We start from the raw sequence: 23,539 nt of genomic DNA, 5'->3' as shown, positions 1-23,539 counted from the left end.
GTGCCCTGCGGGTCCTTTCTAAGGTGGATGGCCTTACTGGCTACGTTGATGTCACAGTGATCTTTGGGGGCAGCCGAGACCTCCGCTGCATCGGTGACCTCATCCAGATTTTCACACTGGAGAGTCACTTTAGCAGTAAGGGATCTTATATCAACCTCGTCGCCAAGCACTTCTTGTGCCAGTTGCTTATAAACTGCACCCTTTTCCTTGGCGTCCTTCTTTAAGACTAGGATCATTTCACCGACCTTAGTTCGCCTTCGCTCCGCACGTCTGCGCCCAATGGCGATAACTTCTCCGTGCTTCGCATCGCCTTCAGAACCTCGGCGTATTTCGCTTCCTCCATTTTGATAACGAGAGCCTCGCCTAAATTCCTACGTTTCGTTGTTTTCGGTTTAGCGCTCTCCTTGGGCTCCGTTGCTGTTACCTTGCGCCCGTGTTCCTGGTTCGGAGCCCGTGGCTCTTTTTTCTTGGCTTTCTTTGCCTTAGGTGTTGGCCTCTCCTTTGTTGCCATGTCCTCTTGATCGCGGGGCTTGGCTCGTGCCATCTTTTCCGCTCTGAAGGACAACCGCGTTTTCCCTTAGCAACCATACGTCCTTTCGCCACGTATTCATCCTCGGAAGGTTCACTCTTTCGCACCGCGTATCGAATAATATCATCAGATATATTTGCGTTGCCTGTGAAGGAAAACACTTCGGTCTGACACGACTTAGTGTCTCTTTTGCCTTCTACCTTGGCTTTATCGTAGTCCTGCTTTGCAGCTAGGACTGATTGTCGCAATTTCAATAGACTTGTTTTCAAGTCTTTGCTGATATTGCTTTTGCTCTTAACAAACTCGATGATGACATCAAATTGCTCAGCAGCTACCTGCATTTTAGGAAGGTACTCCCTATTGCGATCCATGGCCTCGATTAGTCCCGGGCCATCGGACACCTCACATGTTGCACTGGAGCGGCCAGTGCCTGCCGTCGTCACAGTATTTAGGCTTTTGCCTCACTAAAGTTCTTGTTTTAATTATGAATCGTGGTTTACGGCCAACCAGCCGAGTGGAAGTTTAACAACTACCGAAAAGCTAAACATTACATATAATTTGCAATTGGATTAGATGGACAAATTGATGTGAAGATTTGCGAAAAAGTTACACGTCTTCTCAGTGAGAATCGAACTCACGACTCCCCGATCTCTAGTTGGGGCGCGTTAACCACTACGCCATGAGAGGACTCATGAACGCAGAAGTCAACCTGAATTCGATTTCAGCTCAATAATCACGTGGTCCTCTTTCGCAAAGTGCACCTCTTTCGGAAGAATTAGATGCCCATCCAAACACAACGCTTTCTATATATATCCAATGCCTAGCCCGAGAGCGCATTGTTTTTTAGGTATAGGAATAGCACACTACACTAGCCAGCAACTGCGCTGGCTGAGGTTTCTATTGTGTGGGCTTCCAATGGGTCAGCCAGCGCAGTTGCTGGCTAGTGTAGTGTGCTATTCCTATACCTAAAAAACAATGCGCTCTCGGGCTAGGCATTGGATATATATAGAAAGCGTTGTGTTTGGATGGGCATCTAATTCTTCCGAAAGAGGTGCACTTTGCGAAAGAGGACCACGTGATTATTGAGCTGAAATCGAATTCAGGTTGACTTCTGCGTTCATGAGTCCTCTCATGGCGTAGTGGTTAACGCGCCCCAACTAGAGATCGGGGAGTCGTGAGTTCGATTCTCACTGAGAAGACGTGTAACTTTTTCGCAAATCTTCACATCAATTTGTCCAACTAATCCAATTGCAAATTATATGTAATGTTTAGCTTTTCGGTAGTTGTCACTAAAGTTGATTTTGGTCGCCTCTTTCCTTCGCGGAAACCTTAGCCTGTTACTGATAGGTCCAGAAGCCTCTCCTTCACATTCCGCTAGTTGATTGTTTTGGTTGATCATCTCTTATGGGTCCCCCTAAGAGCCGCTATTCAACTCCGCTGGAATAGTCGCCTTTGTGATTCCATGGTAATCTATGCAAACAGGGAGGCCATGCTAGGGTTTATATAGTTCTTCATGGGGTAGGGGAAGTGGCGGCAAAAAAAAACAGGGGTGGTAAAATGAACGCCGTGCCTCGTTAAGTCCCTGGACTTTCGTGCATGCTGCCCCGGTAGATCTTACCTCGTAACGCACCACGTAAAGGTGATGTACCTGCGTTACGGGGGAGGGAATGCTAGTGTAATATTCATTAAATATTATCAAAGACCTAGTATACCTTTACATCTCCATGGCTGTCACAAGAAAAGCTTCTATTATGATGGTGGACTTCAACTACATGGATTCAATTTAATTATTGCTTCAATTTTTGAAATATTTCTCTATAAGTCTATGAAGAAAACGTTGACACTTCTAGTGTCAAACCATCCAATTTTTTGTGATTACAAAAACAGAAGTAAAGGTATTTGTCTTCCAATATGTATTATGTTATATTTGAATTCCAGTATTCGACACTTGGAATGACGTAGCAATCATTAGTTTTAGAGCTAAAACGATAAAGTTGTGTTCAAACATTTTTCACTCATTTTGAAACAGAAGCATGGAACGAGCTCATCAATTTATAATCCATAATCGACTGGGCAGTTGCGAATCATTTTCAATTCACAAACACACAAACACAAACACAAACACGATTGAACGTTTGATAAGCTTCAATAAAAACTGCTCAAAAATAAAAATATAATGACAATCAAAATTTATAATTTTGCGAATCAGTGCCCAGCGCGAGCTTAGATTAATTTTAGATAGTAAAAATTTTTGTTTAGATGTAAAATAAAAATTTGAGCATTAGAGGATCAAGGAATTTCGGACCATAATTCCCCTTCCTTAACAATAATCTAGGGCAGAGGGAAATATCCATTCATAATATATTACTATCATATATCAATTACTTACATAAACGCGTTAAAATTCACTCGTTATTTCACAATGTTCAGGTATTATATCCATAGACTACACTCTAAAATACAAACTAAACAAAATGAGATCTACCATACAGAGCTTATGGCATATCGTCGCACAATGTTCTAACGAGGAAAGACCGTTGAAATAAAAGTTAACAAATACCTACCACGAGTCGCACAACGGCATATGTCTAGCTTGGGTGTGCGATTGACGATCAATTCTAACTACCTAAAACTAGCAAATCGAAGTAAAACGGATTGCACGCTCCTGTTTAAATTCCGGATCAAGGTAACGGCGACGGTGAAGCCGCCTTGGGCACCACCAACGATCAATCATCCAGCAGATTTATGGTCTTCGTCTGAAAGCGAATACGGTTGGTGTTTTTGACTGGCCCATCGAGCAGCAGATTGGTGGCCATTCCACCTTCTTTGCCTTCCAGTTTGCTCCAGATGGACTTCAGCTTCTCCTTCGGCTTTTCTGTCTTTTTGCAAGGTTTCCTTGAAATAAGATTAAATTCGATGATTATGTACCTACAATTCTTAATACGAGATGAAAAGCTTTACTTTTTATCCACTTTGAGCGGAGCGCATCCCCGTTTTTGAACATGCATCTGAAGATGTTCTTGCATCCTGAAAATAGTGTTGATATGAATCATTATTTTATGTTGAGATTACAGGATTACATGGTGGCCACTCAAAACAAAACAAAAATATTGATAATAAATCGTCGAGCTATTTTGTGGAATATAAATAAATGAAAAACAAATTTAGTACTATACCATTTAATTCCACTAAAGTTTGTATCATTTGAGAGACACGCGTATTTCGACCTCAACTGTAAGGTCGTCTTCAGTGTCGTGTACAAGACTAGACACTGAAGACGGCCTTACAGTTGAGGTCGAAATACGCGTGTCTGTAAAATAGTACAAACTCTAGCAAAATTAAATACAGTCAACTCTCCTTGTTCGATATTGAAGGGACCATTGAGTTAGGGAGGTATCGACTTGCGGAATACAAAACCAGTGCAACTTCGATTCAAGGATCGAATTAGCCATGAAAACCAACTTTTACTATGGTTCTCAAATTCGATATCGAGATACGTATTATCGAATAAGGAAGAGTTGACTGTACTACTAAATTCGGTTTTCATTCATTTAATAAAAATATATTCCTGAGTATTCCCGGTCTTTTTTAAAAACTTTTCTGGTTGAAATCTGTAGATATCCGTAGATAACCTTGCCAACCTCATGCATGTCCTGATCTTTCCTTTTCATGCTGAATTCGTCCTTTGGGCTAACAACAAGTCCTCGAGAAGATTTAGGGTTTCCTTTACTTGAACGCTGGGGAGTAGAGCCGCTACATCGAAGGACACCATCATCTCGTCAGCCTCGATGTTTCCTGACTCTAATAGTTTCTGGGAGAGAACTCCTGGGTATTTTTAATTGACCTAGTGGAAAAAGGATTCGTCATACTCTGGAATTCCTTGACTAACCATTTCTGTTGAAAAATAAAAACGACGCAAAACAATCAAGATTCCGTCCAACCGCAGGCTACTGACTGATATCGCTACCAGGCAGCTTCTCTTTTATTCCATGTCTAGGCATCAACATATTCATAAATTGACGCTTATATTGAGCTGTTCGGTAGCCCAATCCGCATGGCTATTAAATTAATTTACCTAATTACGCGTAGTAAAGATGTACAATTTATGGGTGAAATTATGAAAAAAAATCCACATGCTCGGCTGGGATTTGAACCCAGGACTCTTGTATACTAGACGAGCGCTCTACCAACTAAGCTACCGAGTCACTTGGTGACCCAATAACAGAGTTGGTTACAAGTGAAGAATTAAAATCCCCACAGACCACGCAGACCCCTTTCATTTCGCATTTCCTGGATAGTACTCTGGAATGATATGCATAGAAATATCTGGAAACTTTTCTATATTAATTCCTAGAGTTATTTCTTGAATAATGTTTGAAGTAATCTGTAGAGTTTCTTGAAGAAACAGCGTGATGAATTTCTAGATACAGTCGCCTCTCTACATCTCGATATCGAAGGGACCATCGAGATAGGGAGAGATCGAGACAAAGAACATTAATTTAATGAACATAGATTGAAAATTACTTCGTTACTAGGGAAATAATAAACAAACAAACTTCATTTTGAGTTTCAAAATTGTTCTGAATCGCTTAAATCCGGTCTACCCAAGTAACACCGAAAACATCTTTTCAGATAGCAGATAGCAGATCTTGTCATATACAAGTTATAATGATGAATACCATAACATCTTGTGTTATATAAATGTTATAAAATAGCTATCAGAAAACAAGTCATCCCAAAATATTAAATGCAAAAATGACAACCTGACTTGGTTGATTAGAAACGTACATAATAAAACGTATGTTGTAATAATGCATTTTAAACGATTTTTTTACAAGATTCAAACATCAATAAACCCATCATCATCGTCGATACATGTTGTGTGTCATTCTAACATCGACTATTGAAGTTGGGACAAAAATTCCATAATTAAACCTTGTGGAGAAAAATTAAACGTAATGAAATCGTTAGCGGGTGGTTTTCTATGTTCGGTTGCTTTTCATTATCACAAAAAAAAACAATCGGTTTGATACTATAAACTTCTGAAAGAGTGGTTTCAGAGTGTACTGCGAATTGACAAAATAAATATTGTTTTAGGTGATCAAAACTTCTGCCAACTACTTTTGCTTCTTCAACTAGAATTCGGTGTTTTACACATGCACATAACGAATTTTGATATATTCACATTGGAAAATAAACGCACGGTTTTAACACCGTGGTTGGCACATCACGTAGTCCAGAGTGTTTTGTGTATATCGGCACCATAATTTCAAATTTGTTCTGGTAGCAGAAAACACATAATCCAAATGATGTATATTTCACTAGTGTTAAAATAAAGCAGGTTTCTTCTGTGCGGGCCAAAATTATTGTAGTCGAATAGGCTCTCAAATTGATGAATATCGTCGAAAATAACAAATAGCTACTGCGTGAGGTCTGTCAACATTACTGCAATTTTCACATTGTTGACATTTGTAGAGTAATGTTTGACGTTTGACAGATTAAAATCTATCCACTAAGCAAGAAGCTATATTTAAGTTATGTGGGTGTTATAAACATTATTAAGAAAACAATTAAATGATTTTTTAGATAATATGTTGAAAATATGTTCTTATGATGTATTATGAACGTTATTATAAGTCAATCTAAATCCTCTAGTTAAGATGCTCTGGAGACGTTATTACAACGTAATTTCAACTCATATCTGAATCAACATACACAAACATTTCACATTTTGCTAAATAAATAATCAAGCTTACAGTACCGGTTGAAAGCTTGAATCACCTTACTTCGAATCTATTTAATTTGCATATCGATTACATTAAATTAAATAAATTGATTAGAAATCAGAATCAATTTGATAAGTTGCGTCATTGACAATTGAGTATGAAAAATTTAATAAAATAATTGAACCGTTCCAATAATTTTGGACGGCGCAGTAAGCCATATTAAAAATCTGCCATCTTATTTTTTCGTGAGAATTGAAGAAAATTATACAAAACAGCACAATTTTGGGTGGCTTCGTTATACATTTAGGAATTATTATAATGGCCCATGAATTATTGAAAAGTGAAATTGAAAATTTCACCATTAATTTTGATCCGCATAATAAACTTCTCAAATTTCGTTGAACACCATCCTTTTTTTAATTTTATTCATCTCCGTGATGAAAAACAATCTTAGATTTTTTAGTTTGGAAACATTTGTCAGGTTATGGTTGCCATGTATTTTTGGAGGCAATTTTGTGTTTTTTTTCTGTAAGTTTCTTCGTTTTGGAGATTGGACATTTCAAGCAGATAGTATGTAATATGATTGTGTTTTGCAAGTTATATAGCTTTCAAATAACGTCACAATAACCAGAACATTTGCCTGTATTATAATCTAGTCATCTTTTGCCATATATATGTGGTTTGTACTTTAAAATAGCTCAATTACAGCACATGAAGTATGTCGTTATATACACTTGAATTGTGAGTATTTAATGCTGAAAAATAACCCAATTATAACAACTGTTCATTATAGCTTATATTCTCATCTTTATTATGTTGAGAGTATGTTTATAAATCGTCAATGGTATGTGATTATAAGTGGTTGTCAGACCTATGAGATGTTATATAAGCCGCCATTTTTTGCGCTGTTTTAGCTATACAAGTGTTAGATATAAAGTAAATATCACTAGAAAAATACAACAGAATTTGTTAAAAACTGGAATTTTTAACTCTTATATAACTAGCTGTGTTACTTGGGTAGTAACCTTTGATAATGTTCATATCGACATAAAGAGAAAAAATTGGGAACAAAAAATCAACAGGAACACATCGAGATATGGAGATATCGAGCAAGGGGGTGGTCACTCTACGCAGTGTGCCTTGCGCAGCATTGGCACATTTCGGCACACTGACTGGTACACCTTACCAAAGTAGGTTGCTATAAAATTGCAGTGAACTGAAATTTCCATCTTAGCAATCATTGCGTTTTCTGAGTTGTTTGTTATCTGTCGAAAACTTCAACTTCGGGTTCAAATCTAACCTCCTAACACTATTAAATATAGTGGGTTTAACCTTCCAGTCGTCGCGCGGTTCGCCACCGTCAGAACCATCACGCTGCTGTTGTGATCGAAAAGCGAGCTTTTTTCACCAGTGTTGTACAAAATACAACAGCGCGACGACTGAAGTGTTAAAATTATTATTTTTTTTATTTCAAAACGAACGAACCTAGAGTGGCACCATACCAGCAGAGCCCAAACGATCTGAAGATGATGGAATAGGCTGTGGCTCATGTCTTATACTAAATTCACAATAAATAATATATTTTATATATTATATTACATTACAAGAAACAAAAAAGCGTCAGTGAATGACATACGTCTTACTGCATTGCGCTTTTATCGTAATGTTCTCCCAAATCTTCGCATCCCTCTCTCTTCCACTACGATCCCGTACATAATCGTTTACGCTGCGTGCTGCAGTTTGGGGCGGTAGTTTTCTAAATTAACGAAAATCCAAGTATATGTAAGACTTCAATATTAAGATTTAGAAAACGGCCCACACGAATTTCTGTCCCATGTTGTCCTAGAATTTATGCGCACCATTTTCTAAACCTTCCCATTGAAGTCTTACATTTACTGGACTTGGCTTTTTCGTTAATTTTCCCTAAGATAATGTAAGTAAACTGTATCCCGGAAAATAACCGCAACATAAAAAAAAACCCTGACGGGAAAATAATGCAAAATTTGAGAGGCAACCCAAAAAAAAAAAAAATGAAACGTCAATGCTTGCTGAGAACGTTTTTCCATAATTTCAGTTCATGATTGTAGTATTATAGCACGTTTGGCACGCTCGGCACACTTTGGCGCACTGAAGGCACAGCTGTGCCGAATGAAGTGCGTAGAGTGACCTTGATATCGAGATAAGGAGGATATCGAGATATGGAGAGAGAAATCGTTTGCAGAATGGAGGGACCGAAGCATAGGGAGAGATATCGAGATGTAGAACATCGAAATGTGGAGAGTCGACTGTAGTTTACAAAAAGTAAAATTTCTCAAGGATTTTCAGACGAAATTTATTGAGGATTTCATGAATGCATCATCAAGGTCTTGAAATGTCTATTTTTCAGAAATGCTTATTTTCTGAAGAAATTATCGACAACTTCGGAAGCTATTTTGAAAAAAATGTCTTGGATGATATTCATTGATACAGTTCACAAAAAAAAATTGAACGTGATTGGTAAAGTTCACAAACAAATTTGAGGATGAAATTCTACAGAAGACTAAAAAAATACGTAAAATGTATTGAAGAACAGCTGAAAGCTTTGAATAAATTCTAATATGTATTTTGCTTATCTTATGACAGACAGGCTCAATTCGTCTACGACGTACAGACTTCTTCAGTGTTGTGTGCTCTGTCACAAGATAAGCCAAATATTGTAAATTTTGCACCCTATCGGACGCGACGATTTGTAATCGTCGCCGGTGAAACCGTCGCCAAAATCGTCGCCAGCCAAGCAACCGCTGTGAATTTTACGTTTCACCAGTCTTGCCAACACAAAGGCAAAGCACCTGCTTTGATTGGTTTGCTGGCGAAGATTTTTTCAGTCTGTTCGAAAGTTGACGGCGCGTTTTGTTGTGAAGGAAACAGACAATATTAGAATTTAAGAAAATTCGCTAGCGATTAAGTGCTTTAATTTTATTTTTCGTTCTGCAAAGTGAAGTGTCTAAATTCAATCAATTCTTGCTTAATTTATGATCTCGCCCTAAAAGCCATCGGTAACCAAGTGCTTAGCTTGTTGTCACTAAGCAAACAAGTGGATTTACCCGTCATTTAACAATGCTACCATGAAGAGAAGATCTTCTTTTATCTCCTAGTGCCGATAGTTTTTCTGTTGGTCCATTAATTTGCTTTAAAATAACGAGTTACGCATTTGGCTGCCAATGGCTTTTAATCAAATCATAAGTTACGCGAGAATCTTTCATACATAAGGCCGGTTTGCTACTGACAAGAAAAGGAATCGCCTATCTCGATGCGTGGAAAATTTCTCCCAAGAAATGGTCAAGTAAATCACTTTTTTCTGATCGCAGTACGCAGTTGAGAAGAAATGTCACTTCAAAGGGGGCTCTCTGTAGGAAATTTCTTGACCCTTTCAGTCAAGGAATTTCTTTACTTTTCTTGAGCGAAACAGCATACTTACACAGAAAAAAATCCGTTCCGTTCCGTGAACAGCAGACGTGAACTCGTCAACAACAAAAATACACCGTGAACTAGATCATGTTTATGTGACCATTTGTGGTAGTTCATGGTGTATTTTTGACAGTTCACGTTTTTCAGAATTCTTTTTTGAGCGTGTAGCTATAAGCTAAAACGAAGAGCTCTGGAAGCACAGGGTAGCCACCAAAAATCCATTTTGAAATTCCCGCTTTTTTCCCGATTTTCCGGTATAATTTAGTTGAAGATCGCAAATTTAAAAAAGTGACCCTTTTATCGTTTTTTAAATTGGTTTTACCGAAACATTGTATTGCTGTGTGCGTTTGAAATGCAAATATCAAATACGGCAACACCAAACGCGGTAAGATGTTTTACAAGAAATGCGGTATGAAGGATATTTTTTCCCTGCTAGGGCGGCGTTGATTTATATAATCGTTGCTAGGTGTCCTTTGATTGTTTTGTGTAATCGCATTTGAGGACGTTTAGTCAAGCTTTCCATCTCAAATGCAAACAGCAGTTCTTTAAGCTTTTCAACGGTATTTTAAGGTGATTTTTCCGTCCAATAAGGAAAAAAAATATTCGTAGAAAACTGGTTTGTGTTTTTTTTTTGGCTCTCGTATAATAGGTATGGAATGAAAAATTGTTGAAAAAACTTGAAAGTCGATTTTCTCAAAAGTGGGATTCTATCACTTACACCCCATTGCTGCTATTTTTGGCAAATGTCATATTGCCCAGAAGGCCTTTGAAAAGAGATCCCGAATTTTATGTCAAATTTTCATTTTCCGTTTTCTCAACTTTCTTGGAGGATTTTCATAAATGTTTTGGCACTCAAACACGTCGGAACCCTTGAGGAAAACAAAAGTGAAAGAATTGTGCAAATCGGTCGTCCCGTTCTCAACTCCAACTCGTGACATACAAACACCATTCCATTTCCATTTACATAGGGGAACTTACGTATTGTCGGCAGCCTAAGCAGCTGAACTTTTAAGAGGGCAATTTTACGCAACAATAGAGCACAATAATTAGCAGCAGACACCTTAACTACACTTGAGCACTCTTCATTTGTTAATTATTATACACAAAACACTATTTTATTCTCTTAATCTTCTATTTTTCCTCACCAAAGTCACGAGGCACTTGTTCTTTTATCGGCAATGCAATTACTATTGTCGGCAACAAAAATGTTCACTTCGGCAATCCAAAACTGCGCAAAAACTAGTTTATGTATTGGTAACATTTCGTATTTGTTGACAAATCCTGAAATTAAACGTCACTAATTATGTTCTACTCGTTGAAAGGGCCAATGCATTGGCCTGGCATGTAGGGCCAATGCATTGGCATTGGCATGTTTATTTATTGTTTGCAGTGTCGCCGTTTACTCTCGCCGTGTTTTGATTTCGATTTCAGATGCGCCCATCACTTTGATAAACAAAAACACAGGCGTAACCAATAAAGTGTGTGGTTTGGCATGAGGTGAAGTTTCGTCTTCTACAACAAATTTGCGTTTTTTGAATAGTTAAATTATCGATAGGGGAAAAGTTCAAGTGCAGTGAATAGACAATCGAGTTACAATTTCAACGCTATATTTTCTTCAATTGTGTACATTTTGTCAGTTTCGCCTGATTCGCGAATCTTTCTAGATATATATATTAGAGTGGTTCAAAAAATCGTTTTTGCTCCACACCGCTCATTCGATTCTAGATCAAATTCTGAGTGTCCTCCCAAAATTTGAGCTCATTTAGATGAAAACTGAGACTGCACAAGCCCTTCAAAGTTTATATGGGAATTACTATGGGAAAAGCAAGCAATTCATTCAATCGGTCATAGTGTTTTCCCATGTGCTTTTGGGGATTAGAGCTACGTTGACACTGTGAGATACATTCATCAGCTACAACTTTGCCGAAGACCGTTTTTAAATCGGACGCCCCGATAATTAGTTATTGATTTTTCAATGAGTTGTAAAACTTTGGCTATAATTATTGGGCTGTTCTGCAGGCATCACTGGATATATGCAGTAAAACATAGTAGCCATGATTTGTGCGTGCTATCTTTCGCGCCAAGTGCAGCAATGTTGCCTGTTCAGAAGTTAAATGAGCACTGCCGAAGAATTTGTGACTGGATATAAATCAATAACTAATTACTGAGGCGTCCGATTTAAAAACGGTCTTCGGCAAAGTTGTAGCTGATGAATGTATCTCACAGTGTCAACGTAGCTCTAATCCCCAAAAGCACATGGGAAAACACTATGACCGATTGAATGAATTGCTTGCTTTTCCCATAGTAATTCCCATATAAACTTTGAAGGGCTTGTGCAGTCTCAGTTTTCATCCAAATGAGCTCAAATTTTGGGAGGACACTCAGAATTTGATCTAGAATCGAATGAGCGGTGTGGAGCAAAAACGATTTTTTGAACCACTCTAATATATATATATATATCTAGGGGTGGGACAGCTTTTGCTTTTGAGCAAACTCTTGAGCGCGATACAGAGTAACTCTGAGTAGCTCTCGTTGCTCGATATCAAGCGCACATAGCAACCTGTGTTGTAACTGTCGTTAGTATGTTACAAACAATGGCGTCAATGAATGCAGTTTTGTTTTCTAAGTTCCGACACTGCTTTTGATCCAATGTGATATATCACATTGCTTTTGATCCGGATATTGCTTTTCTTTCGAAAACAATTAACGTAGGAGTTTACATATACGCACGAGTTGTTAGTTTACATTTAACGATCAGTTAAGAACTGGCTAAATTAAATCGAGCACCAAGATCTTCCCTGAAATGGCAGCCTTTTCTTAAAACAAACTGTTCGTTTAACTATTCCTTGAATCTTTTCTCCGCTGTTACACGGTATTACGTCGCAAAGTGTGATTTTCATAAAAAGGTGAAATAAAAGACCATCCAAGTTTCAAAATTCTTTCACAATTTATCATTTTATTATCATGACCATACATTGAACATTTTATTGATATTAAAGAAGCGTTTCTTTTCTCCCAGAAGGATTTCAGATGTTGTAATCCATCATTTTGTAAACGGAGAGATCAGTAGATTCTCACACACAAGAACCTAAGCTGCTATTTACTTGAGGGAGGTCTTTTGCATATGGGGCAGGATGTGAGTCAGTTCCTGGCTCTAGGTGCGGATGTCCAGGACCACTCAGGAACCTTAGAGCAAGCTTATCTTAGAACACTTTTAGCAATTCCATGTCTTGCTTCTCGTACCGGGCATGTACGACGACCTCATGGACTAGATCGCGCATGAGCTTCGTGTGTTTATTTTGAATTTCATTGGCATGAGACAGGCGATCTTCGCGATACCGCATCTGGTCAGCTTAGAGCTCATGTTGCCTTTGTTAAGACCGACACAGATTTCATATCAGTATGAAATTGAGACCGCTAAAAATAAGGGACCAGTAAATTTTGATCAGTTTTGATATCAAATAAGGTTTCGGTTTACTTACATTGGCTGGGGTGAAGAATATTACTTTCACGAGATATTCAATATCAATTGACGTGTCACAATACTGGAACATCGGAATTAGGAACATCGCATTTAGAACTAATAAATATTGTCGAAAATAAGATTTGACATATGGACTACTGCGCATCATTGATGTCGGTTGCTATTGAGATCCAAGTAATCGCACATAATTTTGAGCAAAATGTGAGTAACTCAAGCTTGCTCAATGTTCAAAGTGTTGCTATGTGCAAAGCTGTCCCGCCCCTTGATATATATATATATATATATATATATATTTTTTTTTTTAGCCCTGGGCTAGTTCATCTCGGGACCAACGGCTATACTTCCCTTCCGAAGGAAGTCGTCACTGATTTTTTTAAGTGACTCTCTCGGGGATGGGATTCGATCCCAGGTCCTCAGCGTGAGAGGCGTTTGTTCTAACCACTACACCAGGTCCGTCCCCAAAAATAAATAAATAAAATAAATATTTAAATCTTATTTTTTTTGGCTCAAACTTTGCGGTTTCTCTTCTAATATGATTTGAATTCATAAGAGCACACGAAATTTCGGTTTTGAGCACATTTGGAAAATAAGCCGCACCCTACCCAAGTAACCAAGGAGCACTTAACACAGCATTCATTCAGCATTATATGTGCCCGCACGGCAATGCATTTAATGCTGGTTGAACGTATAGCTGCATATAGTGCTACCACAATGCAGGATTTGGCGAAATAACGGGCTGCTTCAATGCTGCACCTTCAGGAACGTTGAATCCTGCTGTCAAAAAAGAGTAACGCCTCCGCCAGGAGCAAAACAAAACAAAAATATTGGTCACCTCTTTCTGTCTTCTCTCGCCGGCTCGCCGCTTGTGTTGGATTATTTTCGAATACTGTTCGCTGTTTGGTGCACTTTTTTGTATTTTTGAGCTGAGTGCGGCTGGAACTTAGGACCTGGTGATTGCTGCTGTTGCTGATAATGCCTCGCGCTGCAGTATACGCTATAAATGATGTGGTGTCGAGCGCTGATTTTATGCCCTTATTAAAGCACGATGTATTGTATTAGGATGTTAATTGAGTTAACGAAAAGCACTTTATGAACATTTATGGCATGGCAAAACATTGATAGCTGGTGGCACGAAAAAATAATTCAATTTTCTTTCTCCCATGCCGGAATATTGATATTTTGCGTTGTGCAGTACGCGTACCTCTTCCGACAAAAAAAAAAACATTTCTGCCAATTTCTTTTGAAACCATGTTTTCCTCTTCCCCAAAATTGGTTGCACCAGCCGTCAAAGCGAGGGCACTAAGGTGTGAGAGAGACCAAGTGCAATGTTGATTATGTAACATACACTCTGTACTACTCCTTGATTGCATTTGTACAGCAACAAAAGAGCATTCCGATGGCTGAATACAGAAAAAAACCTGTGCTGTGGAGATGCTTATTAATAACCAAAAGATTTTGAATAGCAGTGCTTCTGCTAATTCACGACAGCTAAGCAATCATGCTGCTTAAATAGGGCAGCAAGCAGGTCAAATGCTGTAAGACTTCTACAACGCGGCTTATTCAAATGCTTATTGGTTACCTGGGTAGTGTCTATGCGCAAAAAATCACTTAAAGGTAACGCGAAATTGAAAATTCTACAGACTATTTTTACATTTTTTCGTTCATATTATTCTCAGTGTATGAGAAAATCAGAATGGGGCTCTGCACAAAAATCATTCGCTCTTTTTCACTCCTTAATGAAATTAGTAAACAACAAGGCCAGTAAACGTCAAAGTGCCATGCAAACTCAAAACAGTGCAGAGCCCCATAGGCCCTTTGCAAATCAATGCACTTATGACATGACACAAAAACATCATCCTCTGATTGCCTGTAGAACAACAGGAGTGTTGCCAAAATATTTTACCTATTGAAAGACGTATATTTTATATGTTTCTCAGTATATTGAAGTTTATGCGCTACAATCTTCAGATAAGGAAATTATTGAAAGGCTCAATTATTACCAATGAATGCTTTGTTGCCTAAAACCAATGCATTAATTAGTTGTGTTCGATTTTTTCAATGAATTTAAATTGTGAATAAAAAATACACTGCAATTGAATACGGTTTTCTGACAACCTATTCCCGTAATAAAAAGTGATTGCCGAGGAAAGCAAAGTGCATTGATTTTAATTTGTGATTTAAAGCATGAAAATTCAGTATTTTTGAGTGTTCTATAGACAAATCAAAAGTTTAATAGTGCATGAGTGATCGGTGCGTAGCTTGTGTGACAAATTGTTATAGGAGCGGAGAATTGGACCTTTCAAAGTGGTGAGTTTTTCTTAAGCTGTTCTTGTATTGTTTTATTCGGCAGCTCACGAATGACGATAATTTCGTAAGCATTTATTTCATTCTATGATTAAACCCATGTTCTATAATATTTTTGTCAAAGATAAGGTTTACATGGAAGCTTATAGTTCAATGAATATATTGAGCACATTGAAGGTAACTCTTGTTCCGTAGAAAAATCTTAACAAGGACGATAACTTAGTGCTGCCGAAAATACCCTCAGGGTGCCGAAACCATCATTTACCGTACCTAGATACACCGGATCCTGTTTTTGCACGGGGTTCGCAACTCGTGCAAAAAAGTTTTCAGTTCGAAATTTCAAAAACTGTGCGAAAAAATAACACTATTTCTCGACGTTTCATGTAAAAATAAGGTTTTGAGGAAAAAAATGTATGAAAAATTTTTTTGCACGGCCGCGTAAATAAAAAATCCGTGCAAAACCAGAATCGGGTGTATGTCCTTTTTGGATACAATAATTCTATTTAAAGTATTTCAATTTCTAATGTTTCTTCTTTTATTTCTTCATAAATATGAAGAGTTCACTGAAGCAAATAAGTTTAAAGTGAGGATGGAACAAAGCCGCTCGAAAATAAAATAACTAATGAAAATTATGAATCGAATATGTTTGAGTGCTTAAACCTTCTGTAAATTTTTTTAAAACTCGGAGTCAGAAAAGTTAAAGAAAAAGTCAAGCCCTGATAGTAAGAGAAAAAAAGCAAACTAGATTTTACAAGAAAATCATGTTTCAAAGCTATTTATCCAAGATAACAGATGGCAATATGATCAATCATATCAACTTTCTACAACTTATTTTTGATGGTTTGTTTAGAGCAGGGCTGCCCAACGTACGGCCCGCGGGCCGCATCCGGCACGCGACTTCAATTTATGCGGCCCGCGGAGGGTTCGAAGATTCTTCTCATATTTTGCCCGTTGAATATTCTACCAACCCAAAGTAAGAACATACTAAACCTATTGAATTTTCAATTAAGTTTCAACCTAATATTCTTGATTAGGAAATTTTAAATTGTTTGGTTTTTAACCCTCTTAGATATTTAATTTTATGAATGATTCAAATTCCAAATCTCAAATTCTGGGTGTTTCAACGATTTTTCTACCATGACTTCCTTCGACATTCATCCTTGCCAGGATTTACAAAATCTTGAACTGGATTTTTAAAGAATTCTGGACACGACTTTCAGGACAGAATTCTGGACATGAAATTCCTTGACTAAATGGGACAAGAAATTTTCCAGAGCCTCATTTGTAATGACATTTCTTCTCAATTGCGTACTGCGATCAAAGTAATGTGAATTTATTGACCATTTCATGCAATTTATTTTCCGACGTATCTTGATTGGCGATTACTTTTCTTGTCAGCAGCAAATCAGCTTTAACATTCGCAAGATTCTCACAGACATTTTACCAGGATTCCATAGCCAGGATTTTTAACGAATTCAATTAATAATTTTCAAGAATCATAGGCAAGATTACAACATTACGCTATGTAACATTTTGCCAGAACACTAAACGAATTTATAATAAAATTATGAGCTGGTTTACTTTTAAGTATTTTCAAAGATTTCTAGGTGGCATTTCAAAATGATTAATGAGTAAGATTCTGAAGGAATCCTGGGCACGGTTCTTGTAAAATATTGGACATTCTGATAAGATTCTCGTAAAAGCTTGATCGTGATTTTAGGACATTCCGAGTCATATTAGATCGGATTCTGACAGAATTCGGAGTACGATTCAAAAAAAAACTGGGTGTTATTCTCACAGGATCTAAAATTCCTGGGGTGGATTATTCAAAATATTCTGGACTAGATTATTATATAATTTTGAAAGAAACTTTCACAATGTCCAGCAGAATGCTTAGAAGCAATTATCTCTTCTTTAGATTTCTTCAAATGAAATTAACTTCATTCACTGATTTTTGTCAGGTTTTATGGACATCATTTACTGACTTTTGTCAGAATCCATTTGGCCCGCGGTTCAAAAAGGTTGGGCAGGCCTGGTTTAGAGCTTAGTTCAAAATGATTTTCCCGGTGACCATCTCAAATTCACGATTTTCCCCGTCTTTTTTCCCGCTTTTCCCGGTTCGGTGGCCACCCTGAAGAAGCATTCCTCCTAAACTTAATTCTTAAATACAATGGGGCAATATCTAATAAAATCAATAACTTTAGAATTTTCTAAATAATCTACTTGGAGATTTTAAGAATAGAATCCTTTAAGATTCTCTAAAGAAAACTCTCAAAAACAATCAAAAAGTAATCCTAATTTCTGGAAGAATCCCTACCCCTTGAGATTTTTGGATAATCTCCATTTTTAGAATTATGGAGTTTCTCAAAGATGTGCTGAAAAAAATCAGGGAAAATTCGTGGAGGTGCATTTGGACAATAGCTCGTATGATTGAGAAATTCCTTAACAAAATCTTGGAATATTTTAACAGTAATTTTTCAAAATTAGAGTTTCTTTCAAATGCCTATTGTAATATTCAAAAGTTACTTATGAAATTTTCACTACGTCATAAATTTCTCAAGCAATTTTATGATTATTTCTCAACACATTTCCGATTAATTCTGAGTTCTAGTGTCATGGAAATTTAAAGTTAAGAAATCTCCTGCACTATTTTGTTAAGGAACTTTTGAAGAAATTGACAAACATTCCATTAAAAACTGGGAAGCCCAAGAAAGATGTTTTCACAAATAGATGAAAATTGTAAAAGTTGTGAAGAAGCCATTCCTGGCGGAATTTTCAAATGGATTTCAAGAAAGATTAGTGAAGAGATTCATTGAATGGTAGAACGTTCGACCCGCAATCGTTAAATGTTTTTATTTATTTGTGTACAATAAATAAATGTTATATCCTCAAAACCAGAAGACGCCTCCCTAGGCTCCCTCCAGAAAAATCCTAGTTACGCCAATGCTTTACAAGCGTTTATAAAACTGATGAAAAGCCGTTTGACCTTATAACCAGCTTATAACCTACTTTTGAACCTTCATCGAAGTTTTTTCAAATCAGAAATATTAAGACATTTAAAGGAAATTTTAAGAGAGAGGTATGGCAGTTAAAGATATATATATATATATATATATATATATATATATATATATATATATATATATATATATATATATATATATATATATATATATATATATATATATATATATATATATATGCTTATTTTGAAAACGAAGGACATTTTCAGTCCATGGAAGGACGAGAGGACATATGATCGAAAAGAAGGACATGTACTCCCAAAGGATATCATTTGGTGCCTAAGTTTCGAGCGAAATGAATCAACATAAACATTTACTGTATGTGCTGCGAACGAAAGGTTTAGTCGGGTCAAATTCGCCGCAGTGAACATGCTTCCGGTATTCCGGCACCAAAAATAAGTCGATATTTTCTGTACCGGTAGTACCATATATGGGTCTCAAATGGAACCTGGAGAGTCAATTTCCATTTTGTACATGGAACAGTTATGTAAATAGGGCCACTATTGACAAATAGCCATTTGGCATGTAGTCGTTTGGCATAACCAGAACTATATATCTTCTTTCAAAAGATGCTTGTTCTTAATGAAAAATGATTATGTCAAACAACCGTTATGTCGAATGGCGTTATGTCAAATTACTCAGACACGGGGTAATATGAGGAGGTCCTAATCCTCTTGCATTGACCCACAAACATTCCCGAGATTTTCCCGGCGATTGCAAATTCTTGGGTTTGTCCCGGTTTCCCCGAATGGGTGGCCACCCTGAGGATTACACGTAAGCTACTTACTTCTTGGGTAGAACCCTCGGTTTGGGGGAAGCGCAATATGTGTTCGGATCCTCCGGATGATAACCATAGTCCTCCCCGCGGAGCCACTTCTCATACACCTCGGGCTGAAATCTTCGTACAAAGGTATCCATCGAGATTTTGACCATATCCGGCCGGCAGTTGCACACGGAAGCCCGCTTTCCGTACTCGATCCACCGCTCGGTGGCAAAGTTGGTCGATTCGGCACAGTTGAAGCCGTGATTGAACCCAGCGTGGTAACCATAGGGGAAAGTGATCATAATTTCTCCGGGTTCTTGTGTAATTTTGTTGAACGGTATTCCATTCTGCTTCAGAACCTGTGTGCTGATCAGGGTCATTTTGTGACGTAGGAAGGCTTTGCATTCCTGGTGATTGGCCGGGAAAAAGCGTTCCGCCAAACGTTCCAGCTTTTTGCCATGCTCAGGTGGAATCGCGTACCATGTCTTCGGTGCTCCAAAGTGCAGGAAGTTGATCGAGTACAAATCCATGTCCTCTGTGTGCCAAGCAAAAGTAGTCTTCCACATTCCGAAGTACAAGTAAGCGGTATTCACTCCGGCAATCGATATGTTGTAATCCGTATTGACGTAATCCAGTATCGTTCCCAAACTGTTAATGTTCCAGACTTTAACATCCGAGTCGGTGATACTTCCGGGAACATCCGCTCCGTAGATCGGTGCCACGTACGTCACATTCTTCCAGAACTTCTTCTCCAAATCCTCATAATCGAAATGTTTCGGTGTGGCGTGCCGCTCCTGGCGGGTTTTATCGTAAAACTCCTGCACGGTCATGGATCGCTTCTGGATGTTGAGTTGCTGGTAAAGTCCCTGCATGCCGGAAACCACTTGCGATATCGGGGTCCGAATGGTGACATTGATGTTCTTCAAATCGTAACCCTGCTTGCGGGGTATCCATTCAGGAGGAGGAATCACCTGGAAATACAAAATAAACATCCTCCAATATCAAGCAGGTAAAATTCGACGAAAGTTCTTACCTTCCTTGACCTTGTAAAAAGTTTTTAAACTAATAGGTTATCGTCACAAATAAATAAACATACATACCTTGACGAGGCCAGCCTTATGGGCGCCCTTCGATTCCATGTAATCGATGTACCCGGAAAAGTCCTGGAACTCTTCCCAGGTAGGCCGGAAGACCATTATCCTGGGTATGGCCATGGCGGGAGACTTTTATCTGTTCAGTTATTGGGAACTTTTGGACAAAGTATCGAAAAATCCACTGATTCTATGTAAACACGCACTACCACGGGATATGGGCTGGGAGGGAGAAACCAATACAAAATTTCTGTACGTCATAGTGAGCCGAGATTCCGCTGTCACGAACTGTCACTGTGAGCCCAGATCTCAAACATTGGACTAACATGAAAAAAGCGCGTAACTGATTAAAACACATTTTCGTATTTCTTCAAAAGTGATAAAAATCGAATGAAAATCAATTCATGCACATAATGCAAGTAATGTCACGTGAGCACCATTTAATCTGATTGAACATAAAGTATTGAAAAACGCATCGTTCTACTTTTTCCAATGAAAATGAATATTTAGTGCATAGAAAACTGTGGCCCTTTTTTCATGTTTGTCAGGAAAGATCGAAGGTGCACAACAAAAGGAAACTACCGATTTTCTCGAAGCCTGCCTTGATTGTTGTTGGCATACTGGAGTTATCTTGCAGTTCAAAATAACGTTGTCTTATATTTCGTGTGTAGTATCGGTGCCTCCCTCCCAGGATATGGGGTGGTTTTGTTTTGGTTACGGTGACAGATTTTCTCTAATCGTTTCTCTCGTCTCTCTTTCTCACGACTCGAGAGAGAGGAAGCACGCTAAAACCTGAGAGAGAGGAGACAGCTCACTGACAACTGGTTTGTTTTCTTGGCTTCTTTGATTTATTCTTCTCATGTTTGGGTTGTGCACAATGGTTCGGGGAGCACAAACTGGGTCAAAACCATTTTCACTTAACCATTGTTATCAAAAAATCATAAAATTTAAAAAATTCAATAGCAATGTGAGTCCAATTGACAATATTTATAAAGTCAATGATTTTATATGCGAGAGCATAGGAAAACAGTCTGAATTTTCAATCACATCCAGTTTTAGTTTGGACAAATTTTGACGGTTTTTCACGCTCTGCCCTTCGAATGTGCGGTTTTCCAGTGACAGTTGATGACAGGTTCCATTGACTTTTGGGAGTTCGCAATCTAAGCCAGCTGTCTCCTCTCTCTCAGGCTAAAACTAAACATAGACCAATCCAGTTGCCTGCGTAGTAGTGCAATGTTGACAAAATTTTCTTTGTTTGCTGTGAGAACTGTCACAACATTGCTTTTGTTTGCTGTGAGAATCCAAATATAAACAGAATTGCTGCAAAACAACCACTTCCTTGTTGGCCTGCTGTTGATCGAAAGCTCAATAACGTCAAACAAACATCGATACATTTTCATTCTGAGGAAATCGACTTGTGTAAGATTGATTGTGCGTTGGTGTTCGTGGCAGTTTGCTTGGGGACCTCTATAAGATCAAATTTTACAGTAGAAGCATTACTATTAATTTTACCCTTCGATCGAATTTAGTTTTGCCTTGTCATATATACCTAGATGAGTTCCGAAAAAAAAGGAACAACACATATTAAATTTTTTTTGTTGGTTCACTATTTAAATTAGATTAAAAGAAGATCGAGAGGGATTCGCGATAAGGGCCTATCTGACAAATCAATAACAATGAGAAAATGATCAATGAAATTCTCATGTGCAATTTCAAATCCCAATTGGATAAAATATACTCAAACTTTAACCTTTTCACTTTAATACACATTTCATAAACCTAGTTTTAAAATCCTCATTAATACCACACACATCTCCTACAATTCCCCTAGCTATTTCGTACTCAAAATATCTTTAAAGGTTTCGCCTAAAACGTACTCGAGAATTCCAGTATCGCCCAATGTTATGAGCCTGTAATCGATATTATTTTCAGTGTCGCCCATTACTTTTGCGCCGTGTTTACCTTCTGGTTCCAAGTAAGCCCACCATGTACGCCTTGTTTATTTTTTGTTTGCAGTGTCGCCGTTTACTCTCGCCGTGTTTTGATTTCGATTTCAGATGCGCCCATCACTTTGTTAAACAAAAACACAGGCGTAATCAATAAAGTGTGTGGTTTGGCATGAGGTGAAGTTTCGTCTTCTACAAATTTGCGTTTTTTGAATAGTTAAATTATCGATAGGGGAAAAGTTCAAGTGCAGTGAATAGACAATCGAGCTACAATTTCAACGCTATATTTTCTTAAATTGTGTACATTTTGTCACTTTCGCCTGATTCGCGAATCTTTCTAGAGATAATAATATTATATGGTGAAAGAAAAAACAAAATTTTTGATTGCATTTGTGAAAATTGCACATTGACTGTACCAAGATGGGAGGATCCAGAGAGAATCGAAAGTACTCTCTTTCTCTGCTTATTTTGTGTGTCCCCTGCTGTCAACACACTAAAATCAATCAACACATTTTTGAAAATAATTTTAACCACAGACAAACAGACGTAACACTGTTGAAAACTTTATCGACTGCTAATATAACGATCGTTCCCAGAGGCGTGCGCATCGTTTTTCTTCGTGTTTGTCGTTTCAGACTACCACCATCTGCAGGTTATGTTGCACAAAATAGTGCTTCGTGCAACATGCTCACTAGATGAAGATGATATCCACATTTTAATTACGTCTAAAAACTGTTAACTTATACCGCAGACTTATACTAATAAGCACATTTGCTTAAAAGGACAAGCGGCGTTCCCTGTAATCTAAGACGTAATCTAAGACATGTACTACATATTAAGTTAATTGAAATAAACAGTATTGACACTGTACTGTCAAGTTAAAAATTGCTCTGTCCCGGATAATCCGGGACGTCTGGTCACTTTAGCTTATGAATACGTCCCTATTCGATTAAGCTATTATTTAACGAAAATCGTTGGATATCCTATGGAAAACATCTGGTTTCTGCAAAAACTTATTTGATTTGTTCGCAATCGACAGTAATAACCAGAAAAGAGTATACACTTTATCTCATTAAGCAAACAGAATAGTACTCAAATTTTCGAGGAAAAAGAGTACATGTACTCTAAAAAGATTACGTCTGGTAACGCTAGCGCAATTCCTTAGGTGAGCCCAGATACTCATATTTTTGGCTAAATTTCCAAGGTTGTCATTGGGATTGTCTGCC

General features: G+C 37.8%; 1 protein-coding gene and 1 non-coding gene across 2 annotated transcripts; both read right to left on the bottom strand.

Moving 5' to 3' along the window:
• Positions 1-2,859: 2,859 nt before the first annotated feature.
• Positions 2,860-20,614, bottom strand: LOC5573483 (probable lysine-specific demethylase 4A). Its single transcript, XM_021840334.1, has 4 exons — positions 20,377-20,614; positions 19,301-20,247; positions 3,491-3,556; positions 2,860-3,424 (listed from the first exon to the last, which is right to left on the bottom strand). The coding sequence occupies exons 1-4, from the start codon at positions 20,488-20,490 to the stop codon at positions 3,256-3,258; spliced, it is 1,296 nt and encodes a 431-aa protein (XP_021696026.1). The 5' UTR covers positions 20,491-20,614; the 3' UTR covers positions 2,860-3,255.
• Trnat-agu lies at positions 4,664-4,734 on the bottom strand. Its single transcript has one exon. It is a non-coding gene; the product is annotated as a tRNA-Thr (tRNA).
• Positions 20,615-23,539: the final 2,925 nt, after the last annotated feature.

Source organism: Aedes aegypti, chromosome 2, assembly GCF_002204515.2.
Source record: "Aedes aegypti strain LVP_AGWG chromosome 2, AaegL5.0 Primary Assembly, whole genome shotgun sequence".
Taxonomy (NCBI): domain Eukaryota; kingdom Metazoa; phylum Arthropoda; class Insecta; order Diptera; family Culicidae; genus Aedes; species Aedes aegypti.
The sequence above is the reverse complement of the archived record's forward strand: the minus strand, read 5'-3'. Positions and strand labels throughout refer to the sequence as shown.